This window comes from Cherax quadricarinatus, chromosome 17, assembly GCF_038502225.1.
Source record: "Cherax quadricarinatus isolate ZL_2023a chromosome 17, ASM3850222v1, whole genome shotgun sequence".
NCBI classification, from domain to species: domain Eukaryota; kingdom Metazoa; phylum Arthropoda; class Malacostraca; order Decapoda; family Parastacidae; genus Cherax; species Cherax quadricarinatus.
This window is the reverse complement of record NC_091308.1, coordinates 18,229,672-18,244,228: the sequence shown is the minus strand read 5'-3', so window position 1 is coordinate 18,244,228 and position 14,557 is coordinate 18,229,672. Positions and strand designations below refer to the sequence as shown.

At 38.2% G+C, this 14,557-nt stretch overlaps 1 protein-coding gene across 7 annotated transcripts in view; it reads left to right on the top strand.

The window, feature by feature from the left end:
• The window catches only part of Pka-R1 (protein kinase, cAMP-dependent, regulatory subunit type 1), a 356,477-nt gene that overhangs the window by 285,286 nt on the left and 56,634 nt on the right, over positions 1-14,557 (top strand). For all 7 annotated transcript variants that reach the window (XM_070085818.1, XM_053773397.2, XM_053773400.2 and 4 more), the window contains one exon: positions 6,523-6,742. In XM_070085818.1, coding sequence (XP_069941919.1) covers positions 6,523-6,742 — 220 coding nt within the window. The remainder of the gene's footprint in view (positions 1-6,522; positions 6,743-14,557) is intronic.

Here is a 14,557-nt window from a genome sequence, read left to right as displayed (position 1 = left end):
TGACTTTAGTACCAGAACCTCAACAATTCACTTGTGCCAACAACCAACAACAATCCACCTCAGCCCAGTAAGGCCACACCATGCATCTCCACTCTTCACAATCACTGACATACACCAGCAACCACAATTTATGGCAAATAATAATATTTCTGTTGCATTTGTAGTCTTAAGCAACAAAAGCAACATTATCATTTTTATTTTTATAAGATCTGGATGTCTAAAAAAAAGTTGTTTGACTTTCGGGGGGGAGGGGTCCAGGACTGTAACCCTATTTTCCCATAAGTTCTTTAGTTTATATAACACAGATTTATCTAACACGGCATTTTCAGGTTAAGAGAGTGGTGAAGAAATGTAAGAAAAGAGCAAATAAGAGAGTGGGTGAGATGTTATCAAGAAATTTTGTTGAAAATAAGAAAGAGTTTTGGAGTGAGATTAATAAGTTGAGGAAGCCAATGGAACAAATGGATTTGACAGTTAAAAATAGGAGAGGAGAGTTATTAAATGGAGAGTTAGGTATCGGGAAGATGGAGGGAATATTTTGAGAAATTGTTGAATGTTGATGAAGGTGGGGAAGCTGTGATTTTGTGTATAGGGCAGGGAGGAATGATATCTTGTAGGAGTGAGGAAGAGTCACTTGTGAGTGTGGGGGAAGTTTGTGAGGCAGTGGGCAGAATGAAAGGGAGTAAGGCAGCTGGGATTGGTGGGATAAAGATAGAAATGTTAAAAGCAGGTGGAGATATAGTTTTGGAGTAGTTGGTGCTATTATTTAATAAATGTATGGAAGAAGATAAGGTACCTAGGGATTGGCAGAGAGCATGCGTAGTTCCTTTGTATAATGGCAAAAGGGACAAAAGAGAGTGCAGAAATTATAGGGATATAAGTCTGCTGAGCATACCTGGTAAAGTGCATGGTAGAGTTATTATAGAGTTATTATTATTGGAGTGTGAGCAAAGTGACACTTATGAAGGGATTCAGGAAAACCAGAAGGCCGGACTTAGTCCTGGAGATGGGAAGTACAGTGTCTGTACTCTGAATGAGGGGTGTTAATGTTGCAGTTTTATAACTGTAATGTAAAACACCCCTCTGGCAAGACAGTGATGGAGTGAATGATGATGAAAGTTTTTCTTTTTCCGGCCACCCTGCCTTGGTGGGAATCGGCTGATGTGTTAAAAAACAAAAATTACCTTGTAATACATGTATGAGGGTCTACTGTATATGGAGCTTATCTCCTGTAGTTATTAATTATAGCTCATTAGCAGAAGTTACATGATTGTTAGATTGAAGACAGGGAGCACAGAGCAAGCTTTTGACGATGCATGAGCTTTATCAAGGCACACTTGATAAAAGCTCATGCCTGAGTGAAACATTATCTAAAATAAAGGCTTCCTCTGCATTGTCTTTGTACGTGATCAATAGATCACTTTTAAGTTTTTCACCTGTCCTGTATCTCTTGGGTGTTTGTTTCATAAACTGCAGATGATTTACATCAACATCTAAGCTATTGTTGTATTATCTGATCATAGGGAAAATTTCCATTTTGAAAGGTAACTATTCTTAATTTAACTTTTCTATCAAAAGAGGAAAAGGTTTTCCATACATTTTGGTGGCCATTTTAATTGAGACATCTCTGCCAGTGGTTCCTCAGTTTTCCCCATTGTTCTGTACAGCATTGTTTAAATTGCCAGCTTGACATTTCCTTCCAGCTTGAAACATTGTTATTTGCTTGATTCATTATGTTGCCTCCCTGTCATCTTTATCATACACTTGCTCTTCAGGTAAATTCATGGAGACAAAAACAGAATGGTAAAAATTACAAAACGTTATCACTATCTCAGAGTAATGCTAAACTGAAAATAAAGCCAGTGACTTGCACATCAGAGTCAGATATTAATGTCAACCCTCCTTCCTTAGCACAAGCACAGCAACAAATAATGTAACTAATAATTATGTATGTAGTAGGTTGGTAGACAGCAACCGCCCAGGGAGGTACTACCGTCCAGCCAAGTGAGTGTAAAACGAAAGCCTGTAATTGTTTTACATGATGGTAGGATTGCTGGTGTCTTTTGTCTGTCTATTAAATATGCAAGATTACAGATATGTCTTGCTACTTCTACTTACACTTAGGTCACACTACACATACATGTACACGTTTATTTATACACACTCATCTGAGTTTTCTTTGATTTTATCTTAACAGTTCTTGGTCTTATTACTTTTCCTTTTATATCCATGGGGAAGTGGAATAAGAATCTTTCCTCCGTAAGCCATGTGTGTTGTAAAAGTCAACTAAAATGCTGGGAACAATGGGCTAGTAACCCCTTTTCCTGTAAAGATTACTAAAAAGAATAAGAAGAAGAAAATTGTCAAAGTTGGAAGTCTGAATGTGCGTGGATGTTGTGCAAATGATAAGAAAGAGATGATTGTGGATGTTATGAATGAGAAGAAGCTGGATGTCCTGGCTTTAAGTGAAACAAAGCTGAAGGAGGTGGGAGAGTTTCGGTGGAGAGGAATAAATGGGATTAGGTCAAGGGTTTCAAATAGAGTTAGAGCTAAAGAAGGAATAGCAATAATGTTGAAGGATAAGCTATGGCAGGAAAAGAGGGACTATAAATGTATTAATTCAAGGATTATGTGGAGTAAAATAAAGGTTGGATGTGAAAAGTGAGTTATAGTAAGCGTATATGCACCTGGAGAAGAGAGAAGTGTAGACGAGAGAGATTTTGGGAAATGTTGAGTGAACGCGTGGGGAGTTTTGAACCAAGTGTGAGAGTACTTGTGGTTGGGGATTTCAATGCTAAAGTGGGTAAAAATGTTGTGGAGGGAGTAGTAGGTAAGTTTGGGGTGCCAGGGGTAAATGTAAATGGGGAGCCTTTAATTGGGCTATGTGTAGAAAGAAATTTGGTAATAAGTAATACATATTTTATGAAAAAGAGGATAAATAAATATACAAGGTATGATGTAGCACGTAATGAAAGTTTGTTAAATTATATATTGGTGGATAAAAGGTTGATGGGTAGGCTCCAGGATATACATGTTTATAGAGGGGCAACTGATATATCGGACCATTGTTTAGTTGTAGCTACAGTTAGAGTAAGAGGTAGATGGGACAAACGGAAGGTGGCAACAACAAGTAAGAGAGAGGTGAAAGTGTATAAACTAAGGGAGGAGGACGTTCGGGTGAGATATAAGTGACTATTGGCAGAAAGGTGGGGGGTTGAAGAGGGTTGGAATAGTTTTAAAAATGCAGTATTAGAATGTGGGGCAGAAGTTTGTGGTTATAGGAGGGTGGGGGCAGGAGGAAAGAGGAGTGATTGGTGGAATGATGAAGTAAAGGGTGTGATAAAAGAGAAAAAATTAGCTTCTGAGAGGTTTTTACAAAGCAGAAGTGTTATAAGAAGAGCAGAGTATATGGAGAGTAAAAGAAAGGTGAAGAGAGTGGTGAGAGAGTGCAAAAGGAGAGCAGATGATAGAGTGGGAGAGACACTGTCAAGAAATTTTAATGAAAATAAGAAAAAATTTTGGAGTGAGTTAAACAAGTTAAGAAAGCCTAGGGAAGGTATGGATTTGCCAGTTAAAAACAGAGTAGGTTAGTTAGTAGATGGGGAGATGGAGGTATTAGGTAGATGGCGAGAATATTTTGAGGAACTTCTAAATGTTGAGGAAGAAAGGGAGGCGGTAATTTCATGCACTGGCCAGGGAGGTATACCATCTTTTAGGAGTGAAGAAGAGCAGAATGTAAGTGTGGGGGAGGTATGTGAGGCATTATGTTGAATGAAAGGAGGTAAAGCAGCTGGAACTGATGGGATCATGACAGAAATGTTAAAAGCATGGTGGGGGGGGGGGGAGCGGGATAGTGTTGGAGTGGTTGGTACTTTTGTTTAATAAATGTATGAAAGAGGGGAAGGTACCTAGGGATTGGCGGAGAGCATGTGTAGTCCCTTAATATAAAGGGAAGGGGGACAAAAGAGATTGTAAAAATTATAGAGGTATAAGTTGACTGAGTATACCAGGAAAAGTGTACGGTAGGGTTATAATTGAAAGAATTAGAGGTAAGACAGAATGTAGGATTGCGGATGAGCAAGGAGGTTTCAGAGTGGGTAGGGGATGTGTAGATCAAGTGTTTACATTGAAGCATATATGTGAACAGTATTTAGATAAAGGTAGGGAAGTTTTTATTGCATTTATGGATTTAGAAAAGGCATATGATAGAGTGGATAGGGGAGCAATGTGGCAGATGTTGCAAGTATATGGAATAGGTGGTAAGTTATTAAATGCTGTAAAGAGTTTTTATGAGGATAGTGAGGCTCAGGTTAGGGTGTGTAGAAGAGAGGGAGACTACTTCCCAGTAATAGTAGGTCTTAAACAGGGATGTGTAATGTCACCATGGTTTTTAATATATTTATAGATGGGGTTGTAAAAGAAGTAAATGCTAGGGTGTTCGGGAGAGGGGTGGGATTAAATTATGGGGAATCAAATACAAAATGGAAATTGACACAGTTACTTTTTGCTGATGATACTGTGCTTATGGGAGATTCTAAAGAAAAATTGCAAAGGTTAGTGGATGAGTTTCGGAGTGTGTGTAAAGGGAGAAAGTTGAAAGTGAATATAGAAAAGAGTAAGGTGATGAGGATATCAAATGATTTAGATAAAGAAAAATTGGATATCAAATTGGGAAGGAGTAGTATGGAAGAAGTGAATGTTTTCAGATACTTGGGAGTTGATGTATCGGCGGATGGATTTATGAAGGATGAGGTTAATCATAGAATTGATGAGGGAAAAAAGGTGAGTGGTGCATTGAGGTATATGTGGAGTCAAAAAACGTTACCTATGGAGGCAAAGAAGGGAATGTATGAAAGTATAGTAGTACCAACACTCTTATATGGGTGTGAAGCTTGGGTTGTGAATGCAGCAGCGAGGAGACGGTTGGAGGCAGTGGAGATGTCCTGTCTAAGGGCAATGTGTGGTGTAAATAGTATGCAGAAAATTCGGAGTGTGGAAATTAGGAAAAGGTGTGGAGTTAATAAAAGTATTAGTCAGAGGGCTGAAGAGGGGTTGTTGAGGTGGTTTGGTCATTTAGAGAGAATGGATCAAAGTAGAATGACATGGAGAGCATTTAAATCAGTAGGAGAAGGAAGACGGGGTAGGGGTCGTCCTCGAAAAGGTTGGAAGGAAGGGGTAAGGGAGGTTTTATGGGCGAGGGGCTTGGACTTCCAGCAGGCGTGCATGAGCGTGTTCGATAGGAGTGAATGGAGATGAATTGTATTTGGGACCTGATGATCTGTTGGAGTGTGAGCAGGGTAATATTTAGTGAAGGGATTCAGGGAAACCGGTTATTTTTATATAGCCGGACTTGAGTCCTGGAAATGGGAAGTACAATGCCTGTACTTTAAAGGAGGGGTTTCGGGATATTAGCAGTTTGGAGGGATATGTTGTGTATCTTTATACGTATATGCTTCTAAACTGTTGCGTTCTGAGCACCTCTGCAAAAACAGTGATTATGTGTGAGTGAGGTGAAAGTGTTGAATGATGATGAAAGTATTTTCTTTTTGGGGATTTTCGTTCTTTTTTTTTAGGTCACCCTGCCTCTGTGGGAGACGGCCGACTTGTTGAAAAAAAAAAAATGATGCAAACATATAAGGTCTTAAACCAAGCAACAACAGTGGCTTCTTCATTGAGTCAGATTCAGTGTTTACAGCCTCAAAAGTTTATTTAAGATATCCCGATGTTAAATATTACTTTGGCAATAAAATATGGATACCTGGGGTATAATCTGTTAAGATGGTAACAAAAAAAAAGAAGACTACAAGTGGTGGTTGGTTAGTAAGTTAGTCACTAATTTGCACTGAGCTATCTTAACACCAATGATGTATTTGAAGTTTAATCAGTGAAAATTTAAAAATCTAAATTAAGTTGCTGTTCTTGTATATATACTAGCAGACATCTTTCAGCAGTTTAAAAATCAGCAATCGAAAATTTATCATTTACTAGAAAAACTTTCGAACCTGGTCGCAGTCGTCCTGTTGCTTAGTGATTTCAATTTGACACTGAAAGTTGAATTTAGCAAATGTTATAAAAGCAGACGTCCCATGAGGTAGTTTGGAGGAACAGTTGGTTACAAATGAACTGTTAGGACTAATAAATTCATTTTAAGTCAGCAAATAGTGGAGCTGACTGATTAGAAATTACCCTCGACTTACTTTCACAAATAATGAGGGTCTGAATTGAAACAAACTTGGTGTCTTAGACTGGATATTGTTGGTACACCAACAACTCATTTGAAGGCAGACAAACTTGAAGATCTGGGGAATGTACAGAAGACCTTCACTTTCTTCAGTTTTATTTCTGCTTCATTAAGACTGTGCCTCACACCTATGCAAAAATGTTGTCACCATTATACTCTTGTGCATTTTCCTTTTTGCCTCTAGATAAACTTTTATTTCCACAGACCCCTTGACACTTCACCTTTTACATATACCATTCTGTCAGCACATCTCTTAAATATTTAATTGCCTTTCTTAACAGATTTTTGTGAATGGTGAACATGTAACCAGCATTACTGATGGTGGAAGCTTTGGTGAGTTGGCCCTCATCTATGGTACACCGAGGCAAGCAACAGTAAAGGCAAAGACAGATACTAAGCTCTGGGGTATAGACAGAGATTCTTATAGACGGATTCTCATGGGCTCCACTATAAGGAAACGGAAAATGTATGAAGAATTCCTATCCAAAGTATCAATTCTTGGTGAGTATACAAATACTTGTCTTATTATCTATTATGATAAAACTGCAAACCACAGTATTCCTCTATTTGTATATCTTGATGCTGCCATGAAATTTCCTTTGTGATTGGTCATTACATAACAGTCCTAACCTGCTTTCTACTTGTTCATGGTTTTTGGGGATCATAGCACTTGTGGTCTGGTCTCAGACCAGGCCTGATATATGGCATGATCGATCTGGCTAGTATTGCGACCTGATTGCTGTCTAATTATATTCATCACAGCCTGGCTGATCAGGAACTACTTGGAGGAACTATGTAGGTTTCCTTTTCAAAACTATTAAAGGTCTGATGGTAGTTTTTTTTTTTTTATATATATTTGAAGAACGTGGATCCTTTACACTTGATTGTCTTTTAGTGTCCATGCACTCTGTCTTTTCACTGGGGTTAACCCCCTTAACTGGCATACCCAAAAAATAAAATTCCTGTGTGTGGGGGAAGATTTTGAAAAAAAAAAAAAATGTTGGTTTGAAAGAGTATATTTTTTTTAACAGAATTAAACTAAAATGAGTGGAATCTAGAATAACTTATCATTTTAGGGTGTATTGAAGTTTGTTGATATTGACACACTGTTTGTAAAATCAATGCTATAGCACCAATTAGTTTTTTCAGTTTCCAGTTTTTCTAAGCCAAATAAAGTGTGATTTTCAGTTTTTTGTATGTATTGGTTAACACTAGTTACCACATTTTGCAGTGAAACTATCCTTATTTCAATCAAAAATAATACTGCAAATAGATTGGGAAGCACACCAGCACCATAAGAATATTATCAACACTGACTCTCCCCCCCCCCCCCATCAAACCGGCCCTCTCCCACTGAGGTGGGGTGACCTAAAAAAAACAAAACTAAAGTTTCTCTTTTTAAACTGAATAATATATAGAGGACAAAGGGTTACTAGCTCCTTGCTCCTGGCATTAAAAATATTGACTATATATCTGTACAAAATCATGGTTTACTTGTATTTGATGATTGTCATGGAATACTATGCAGTATACTGGTTTTTATTGCCATATTAGAGCTTTCAAGGTTTGATGTTCCTCAAATCATGGCTTGAGGCACAATGGAATACCGCACTACCTAGTAAAGCCATTGCTGCGCGTCCTGCCTAGGCTAGATAGTTTTAGCACGCTATTTACATCCCTTTTATTAATTCCTGTTTTCCATTAATACACCTCAATCATATCCCCCCTAATTCTACGCCTTTCTAGAGAGTGCTGAGGGCCCTGAATCTGCGCTCTCTAGAAAGGCGTAGAATTAGGGGGGATATGATTGGGGTTGTAAAAGAAGTAAATGCTTGGGTGTTGGGGAGAGGGGTGGGATCAAATTATGGGGAATCAAATGGGAGTTGACAGTTACTTTTTACTGATGATACTGTGCTTATGGGTGATTCTAAAGAAAAGTTGTAAAGGTTAATGGACGAGTTTGGGAGGGTGTCTAAAGGTAAAAGGTTGAAAGTGAACATAGATAAGAGTAAGGTGATGAGGGTATCAAACGATTTAGATAAAGAAAAAATGGATATCACATTGGAGAGGAGGAGTATGGAAGAAGTGAATGTTTTCAGATACTATTTGGGAGTTGATGTGTCAGCGGATGGGTTTATGAAGGATGAGGTTAACCATAGAATTGATGAGGGGAAAATAGGTGAGTGGTGCATTGAGGTTTATATGAAGATAAAAAACGTAGGTAGTAGGTTGGTAGACAGCAACCACCCAGGGAGGTACTACCGTCCTGCCAAGTGTAAAATGAAAGCCTGTGATTGTTTTACAAGATGGTAGGATTGCTGATGTCTTTTGTCTGTCTCATAAATATGCAAGATTACAGGTATGTCTTGCTACTTCTACTTACACTTAGGTCACACTACACATACATGTACACATTTATTTATACACACTCATCTGAGTTTTCTTTGATTTTATCTTAATAGTTCTTGGTCTTATTACTTTTCCTTTTATATCCATGGGGAAGTGGAATAAGAATCTTTCCTCCGTAAGCCATGCGTGTTGTAAAAGTCAACTAAAATGCCGGGAACAATGGGCTAGTAACCCCTTTTCCTGTAAAGATTACTAAAAGGAATAAGAAGAAGAAAATTGTCATAGTGGGAAGTCTGAATGTGCGTGGATGTTGTGCAGATGATAAGAAAGAGATGATTGTGGATGTTATGAGTGAGAAGAAGCTGGATGTCCTGGCTTTAAGTGAAACAGAGCTGAAGGGGGTGGGAGAGTTTCAGTGGAGAGGAATAAATGGGATTAGGTCAAGGGTTTCAAATAGAGTTAGAGCTAAAGAAGGAGTAGCAATAATGTTGAAGGATAAGCTATGGCAGGAAAAGAGGGACTATAAATGTATTAATTCAAGGATTATGTGGAGTAAAATAAAGATTGGATGTGAAAAGTGGGTTATAATAAGCGTGTATGCACCTGGAGAAGAGAGAAGTGTAGAGGAGAGAGAGAGATTTTGGGAAATGTTGAGTGAATGCGTGGGGAGTTTTGAATCAAGTGTGAGAGTAATGGTGGTTGAGGATTTCAATGCTAAAGTGGGTAAAAATGTTATGGAGGGAGTAGTAGGTAAATTTGGGGTGCCAGGGGTAAATGTAAATGGGGAGCCTTTAATTGAGCTATGTGTAGAAAGAGATTTGGTAATAAGTAATACATATTTTATGAAAAAGAGGATAAATAAATATACAAGGTATGATGTAGCACGTAATGAAAGTAGTTTATTAGATTATGTATTGGTGGATAAAAGGTTGATGGGTAGGCTCCAGGATGTACATGTTCATAGAGGGGCAACTGATATATCGGATCATTATTTAGTTGTAGCTACAGTTAGAGTAAGAGGTAGATGGGAAAAGAGGAAGGTGGCAACAAGTAAGAGGGAGGTGAAAGTGTATAAACTAAGGGAGGAGGAAGTTCGGGCGAGATATAAGCGACTATTGGCAGAAAGGTGGGCTAGTGCAAAGATGAGTAGTGGGGGGGTTGAAGAGGGTTGGAATAGTTTTAAAAATGCAGTAGTAGAATGTGGGGCAGAAGTTTGTGGTTATTGGAGGGTGGGGGCAGGAGGAAAGAGGAGCGATTGGTGGAATGATGAAGTAAAGGGTGTGATAAAAGAGAGAAAGGTAGCTTATGAGAGGTTTTTACAAAGCAGAAGTGTTATAAGAAGAGCAGAGTATATGGAGAATAAAAGAAAGGTGAAGAGAGTGGTGAGAGAGTGCAAAAGGAGAGCAGATGATAGACTGGGAGAGGCACTGTCAAGAAATTTTAATGAAAATAATAATAATTTTTAGAGTGAGTTAAACAAGTTAAGAAAGCCTAGGGAAAGTATGGATTTGTCAGTTAAAAACAGAGTAGGGGAGTTAGTAGATGGGGAGATGGAGGTATTAGGTAGATGGCGAGAATATTTTGAGGAACTTTTAAATTCAAATTCAAATTCAAAGTTTATTCTCTATAAAGATTACAATGTTGAATTTACAGAATTTGGTTGTTGTGTGGTTTACATGTAGTTAAATAATGATTACAGAGTGTACCACTAGAACGCCTAGCATGGCTAGGCATTTCGGGCAGACTTAGTTTAATTCTTTATTTTAAAATATTACAAATTATGAGGTAAGTTGGTATTATGGCTAAGTGACTAAATACTAGTTTGTGAGTTTAGCAATGTGAATGCTTTTGTTTTGGCACAGTACATAGTTTTAGTATTGGAGTATCATAGGATTCATTATTTTAAGATTGAGATTAATATTTCTGTTTATGGTCAAATGGGTGAGTGAATGTAAGTATGAACCACCAGGTGGTATTCGTGTAGTTAGTTGATGGGGTTTATCAGGGAGATAAGATGTTTTCTAATGGTAGTTTTGAAGGTGATGAATGTGTCTGCAGTTCTAGAGTTCTCAGGTAGTGTGTTCCAGATTTTAGGGCCTTTGACATACATTGAATTTTTGTAAAGGTTTAGTCGGACATGGGGAATGTCATAGAGATGTTTGTGTCTGGTGTTATGCCCGTGAGTTCTGTCACAACTATCAAGAAAGCGTTTTAGGTCAAGGTTGATATTGGAGTTTAAGGTCCTGTAGATGTAGATTGCACAGTAGTAAGTTTGGATGTACTGAACAGGGAGTAAGTTTAGATCTATGAAGAGTGGGGGGGGTGTGTTGCCAGGGATGGGATTTAGTGATTATTCTTACTGCAGCTTTTTGTTGGGTTATTATTGGCTTTAGGTGTGTTGCTGCAGTTGATCCCCAAGCACAAATAGCATAGGTGAGGTATGGATAAATAAGTGAGTGGTATAGTGTGAGAAGGGCATTTTGCGGCACGTAGTATCGTATCTTGGAGAGGATCCCAACTGTTTTGGATACTTTTTTGGTTATGTGTTGGATATGGGTGCTGAAATTCAGGTTGTTGTCAAGGTATAGGCCTAGGAATTTGCCCTCATTATGTCTGGTAATTAGTGTGTTGTCGATCTTAATGTTAATTTGTGCATCTCCTGCTCTGCTACCAAACATAATATAGTAGGTTTTGTCAGTGTTAAGCGTAAGTTTATTGGCTGTCATCCAAGTCGATATTTTGATCAGCTCCTCGTTAACAATGGTGTTGAGGGTGGCAAGATTAGGGTGAGAGATGACATGAGTCGTGTCGTCAGCAAAGAGAATGGGTTTCAGGTATTGGGATACGTTTGGAAGATCATTGATGTATATGAGGAAGAGCAGGGGACCAAGGACACTTCCCTGCGGAACTCCAATATCAAGTGGCCGTGTTGTTGATGCTGTGTCTTTAATGGTAACATACTGATACCTATTAGTAAGGTAAGATTTGAAATAAGCAAGTGCATGGCCTCTTATACCGTAATGGTCAAGTTTGTGGAGTAGGATGTCGTGGTCTACTGTGTCAAAAGCTTTTCTTAGGTCAATAAAAATTCCTAGTGGATATTCCTTATTTTCCAATGCTGTGTAAAGCAGATCTAGCATTTTTATGATTGCATCATTAGTGCTTTTATTTTTCCTAAATCCAAATTGGCAGGGGTTGAGTATGTTTTGTGCTGTTATAAATGAATATAGTCTCCTGTGCACGAGTTTCTCAAAGATTTTGGATAGCAATGGTAAGTTTGATATTGGCCTATAGTTGTTTAAGTCTGTAGGGTCACCACCTTTATGTATTGGTGTAACCCTTGCCATCTTGAGTAGTTTCGGGAAGGTGCTAGTTTCTAGTGACTTGTTAAAAAGTAATGAAATAGCATGCAAAAGGATATGGGCCGCTCGCTTGTACAGTAATGGTGGGACATTAGACAGATTCCCTGAGTTGTTTTTAAGTGACTTTATAATCTCGGTGACTTCCGAGGGCTCAGTTGGTGCAAGATAGAAGGAATTTGGGAAATTCCCATCTAGGTAGTCCCCGGCATGGGCATTAGTATGTGGGATTTTATTGGCGAGATTAGATCCTATGGTTGAGAAGAAGTCGTTTATCTTGTTAGCTGTGTCAGTGGGATGTAGTGGTGTTTCATTAGGTTTAGTTAGGACAATATTCTTGTTTTTTTTCAGTTTGTGGGTCCCTAGAATCTGAGAGAGTGTTTTCCAGGTCTTTTTTATATCTCCTCTAGTGTCTGTGAATCTACTGGAGTAGTATAGTTGTTTGGCTTTCTTTATTACTTTGGTGAGAGCTGATGAATAGTGTTTAAGAATATCTTTGTGTGTTAAGCCCTGTCTATATTGCTTTTCATATTGGTGTTTCTTGTCAATGGATTTCAGAATGGTGCTGGTTAGCCATGGGCAACCAAGCCGTTTGTTTGTGATCTGTTTCGTTTTTATAGGACAATGTTTGTTGTATAGTCTAAGTAATTTGTTAAGAAAAATGTCTGTCCAGTCATCAATACCATTGGCCTTGGAGAATTCTGTAGGCCAGTCAACAATTTCTAGGTCAGTTGTGAACTTCCTTATTGAGGCCTCGTCATGGAGTCTAAATGAGACTTTGTTGTATTCAAGTGGTGGTTTATTAATGTTTGTCAGGAGGAAGGTATGGTAGTGGTCTGTAGTGCTATCTGTGATTATCCCTGATTTAAGGGGGGCTAGTATATTGGTCCATATGTGGTCTATTATGGTTGCACTTGTCTCAGTAACCCTGGTTGGTTTAGTTATTGTTGGTATGAGAAGTGTGTTGTTCATATTGTTGATGAAATCAGTTACAGGCTGATCATCTAGTAAGCCAAGGTTGATGTTGAAATCTCCAGCTAAGAGAAGGTGGTGCTTATTCATTTGTCTGTTTGTTATTAGTGACTTTAATTTCTCACTGAAATTTGGGATGTTTGTGTGAGGTATCCAGTAAATGGCACCGATTGTTATAGGTGTCTTAAGGTTTTTTACAGTAAAATTAGCAAAAATGTATTCCCCATATTCATCACTAAAGCAAGTGGTGCTAATACAAGATAATTTTTTAGAGTAATAGATTGCAATACCACCCCCAACTTGGTTTGGTCTGCAGTTGTGAATTGCTGTGTATCCTGGTGGAGGGTAGATATCTATTGTGTGCTGCTTAAGCCAGGTCTCAGTAAGAATAATGCAGGAGAAGGGTGTCTTTAGTGATTCAAGGAGTGCCAGGAGGTCATCATAGTGTTTGCTTAACCCTTTGAGGGTTTTGGTCGTACTAGTACATCTTACGCGTAGGGGTTTTTGACGTACTAGTACTCATAAATTCTAGCGGCCTCAAATCTAGTGAGAGAAAGCTGGTAGGCCTTCATATGAAAGAATGGGTCTATGTGGTCAGTGTGCACAGTCTAAAAAAAAATCCTGCAGCACACAGTGCATAATGAGAAAAAAAAAACTTTGACCATTTTTTTTAATAAATCGGCGACTTTGCAGTGTATTTTCGTATGGAATTTATTGTTGTATTCTAGTTTTCTTGGTCTCATTTTATAGAATGGAAGACATATTACAGAAATTGAGATGATTTTGACTGGTTTTACAATGAAAGGTGCCTTGAAATTGAGCTCAAAGTAGCAGAAATGTTCGAATTTTACCAAACTTCAAAAGTAAACAAATCGTGCCAAGCGTGCAATACACGTCAACTGGTGAGTCTAATATTCTTTCACAAGTGCACCAATAATATTTATACCATTTTTTACACTAATGCAGTAGTCTGCATAACAGTAAATCTTATATTTTTTGTGAGAATAAAAATTCAAAGTGGAAAGCAAAAGAATATAAGAGGGGCCTTGAGACGTGACTAATGACTAGAGGAAATGTCATTTTAGTGCCAGGAATGTCTTTCTTGTTTATTCTGGACCCTATTCGGAAATTGGCATCTTTTGAAATTTGTGTGAAATTGGCAAAATTGCTAAATTCTGACCACTGTACTGGATAGTTGAATTTATAAATGGGTGGTTTCTTGCACTCATTCGATAGAAAAAATGGAGTTCTAGCGGAATATTCATGTTTTTTGTCGACTAGTACAGTGAAATTGGCCGAAAATGGGGCTCAAAGTGGGCAAAATCGCCGATGCGTAAACATCGCCGAGACAGATAACTTTGCGAGAGCATAATTTCGTAAGTTTTCTATCAAATTTCAAACTTTTGGTGTCTTTATGATCGGGAAAAGATTCTCTATCTTTTCATAAGAGAAAATAATATTTTTTTTTTTTTTAAATTTGGCCGACCCTGAGAACGAGTTTCGGAGAGGGCCTGTCGATCCTCAAAGGGTTAAGGATCTGATGTTGTAGTTAAGTACTGATAGGCTTTTAGCATTGTTTAGGATAGTGCTGGCTTGTGATGCTGTGTAATAAAGGCAGTTACTTTCCAATAGGTTT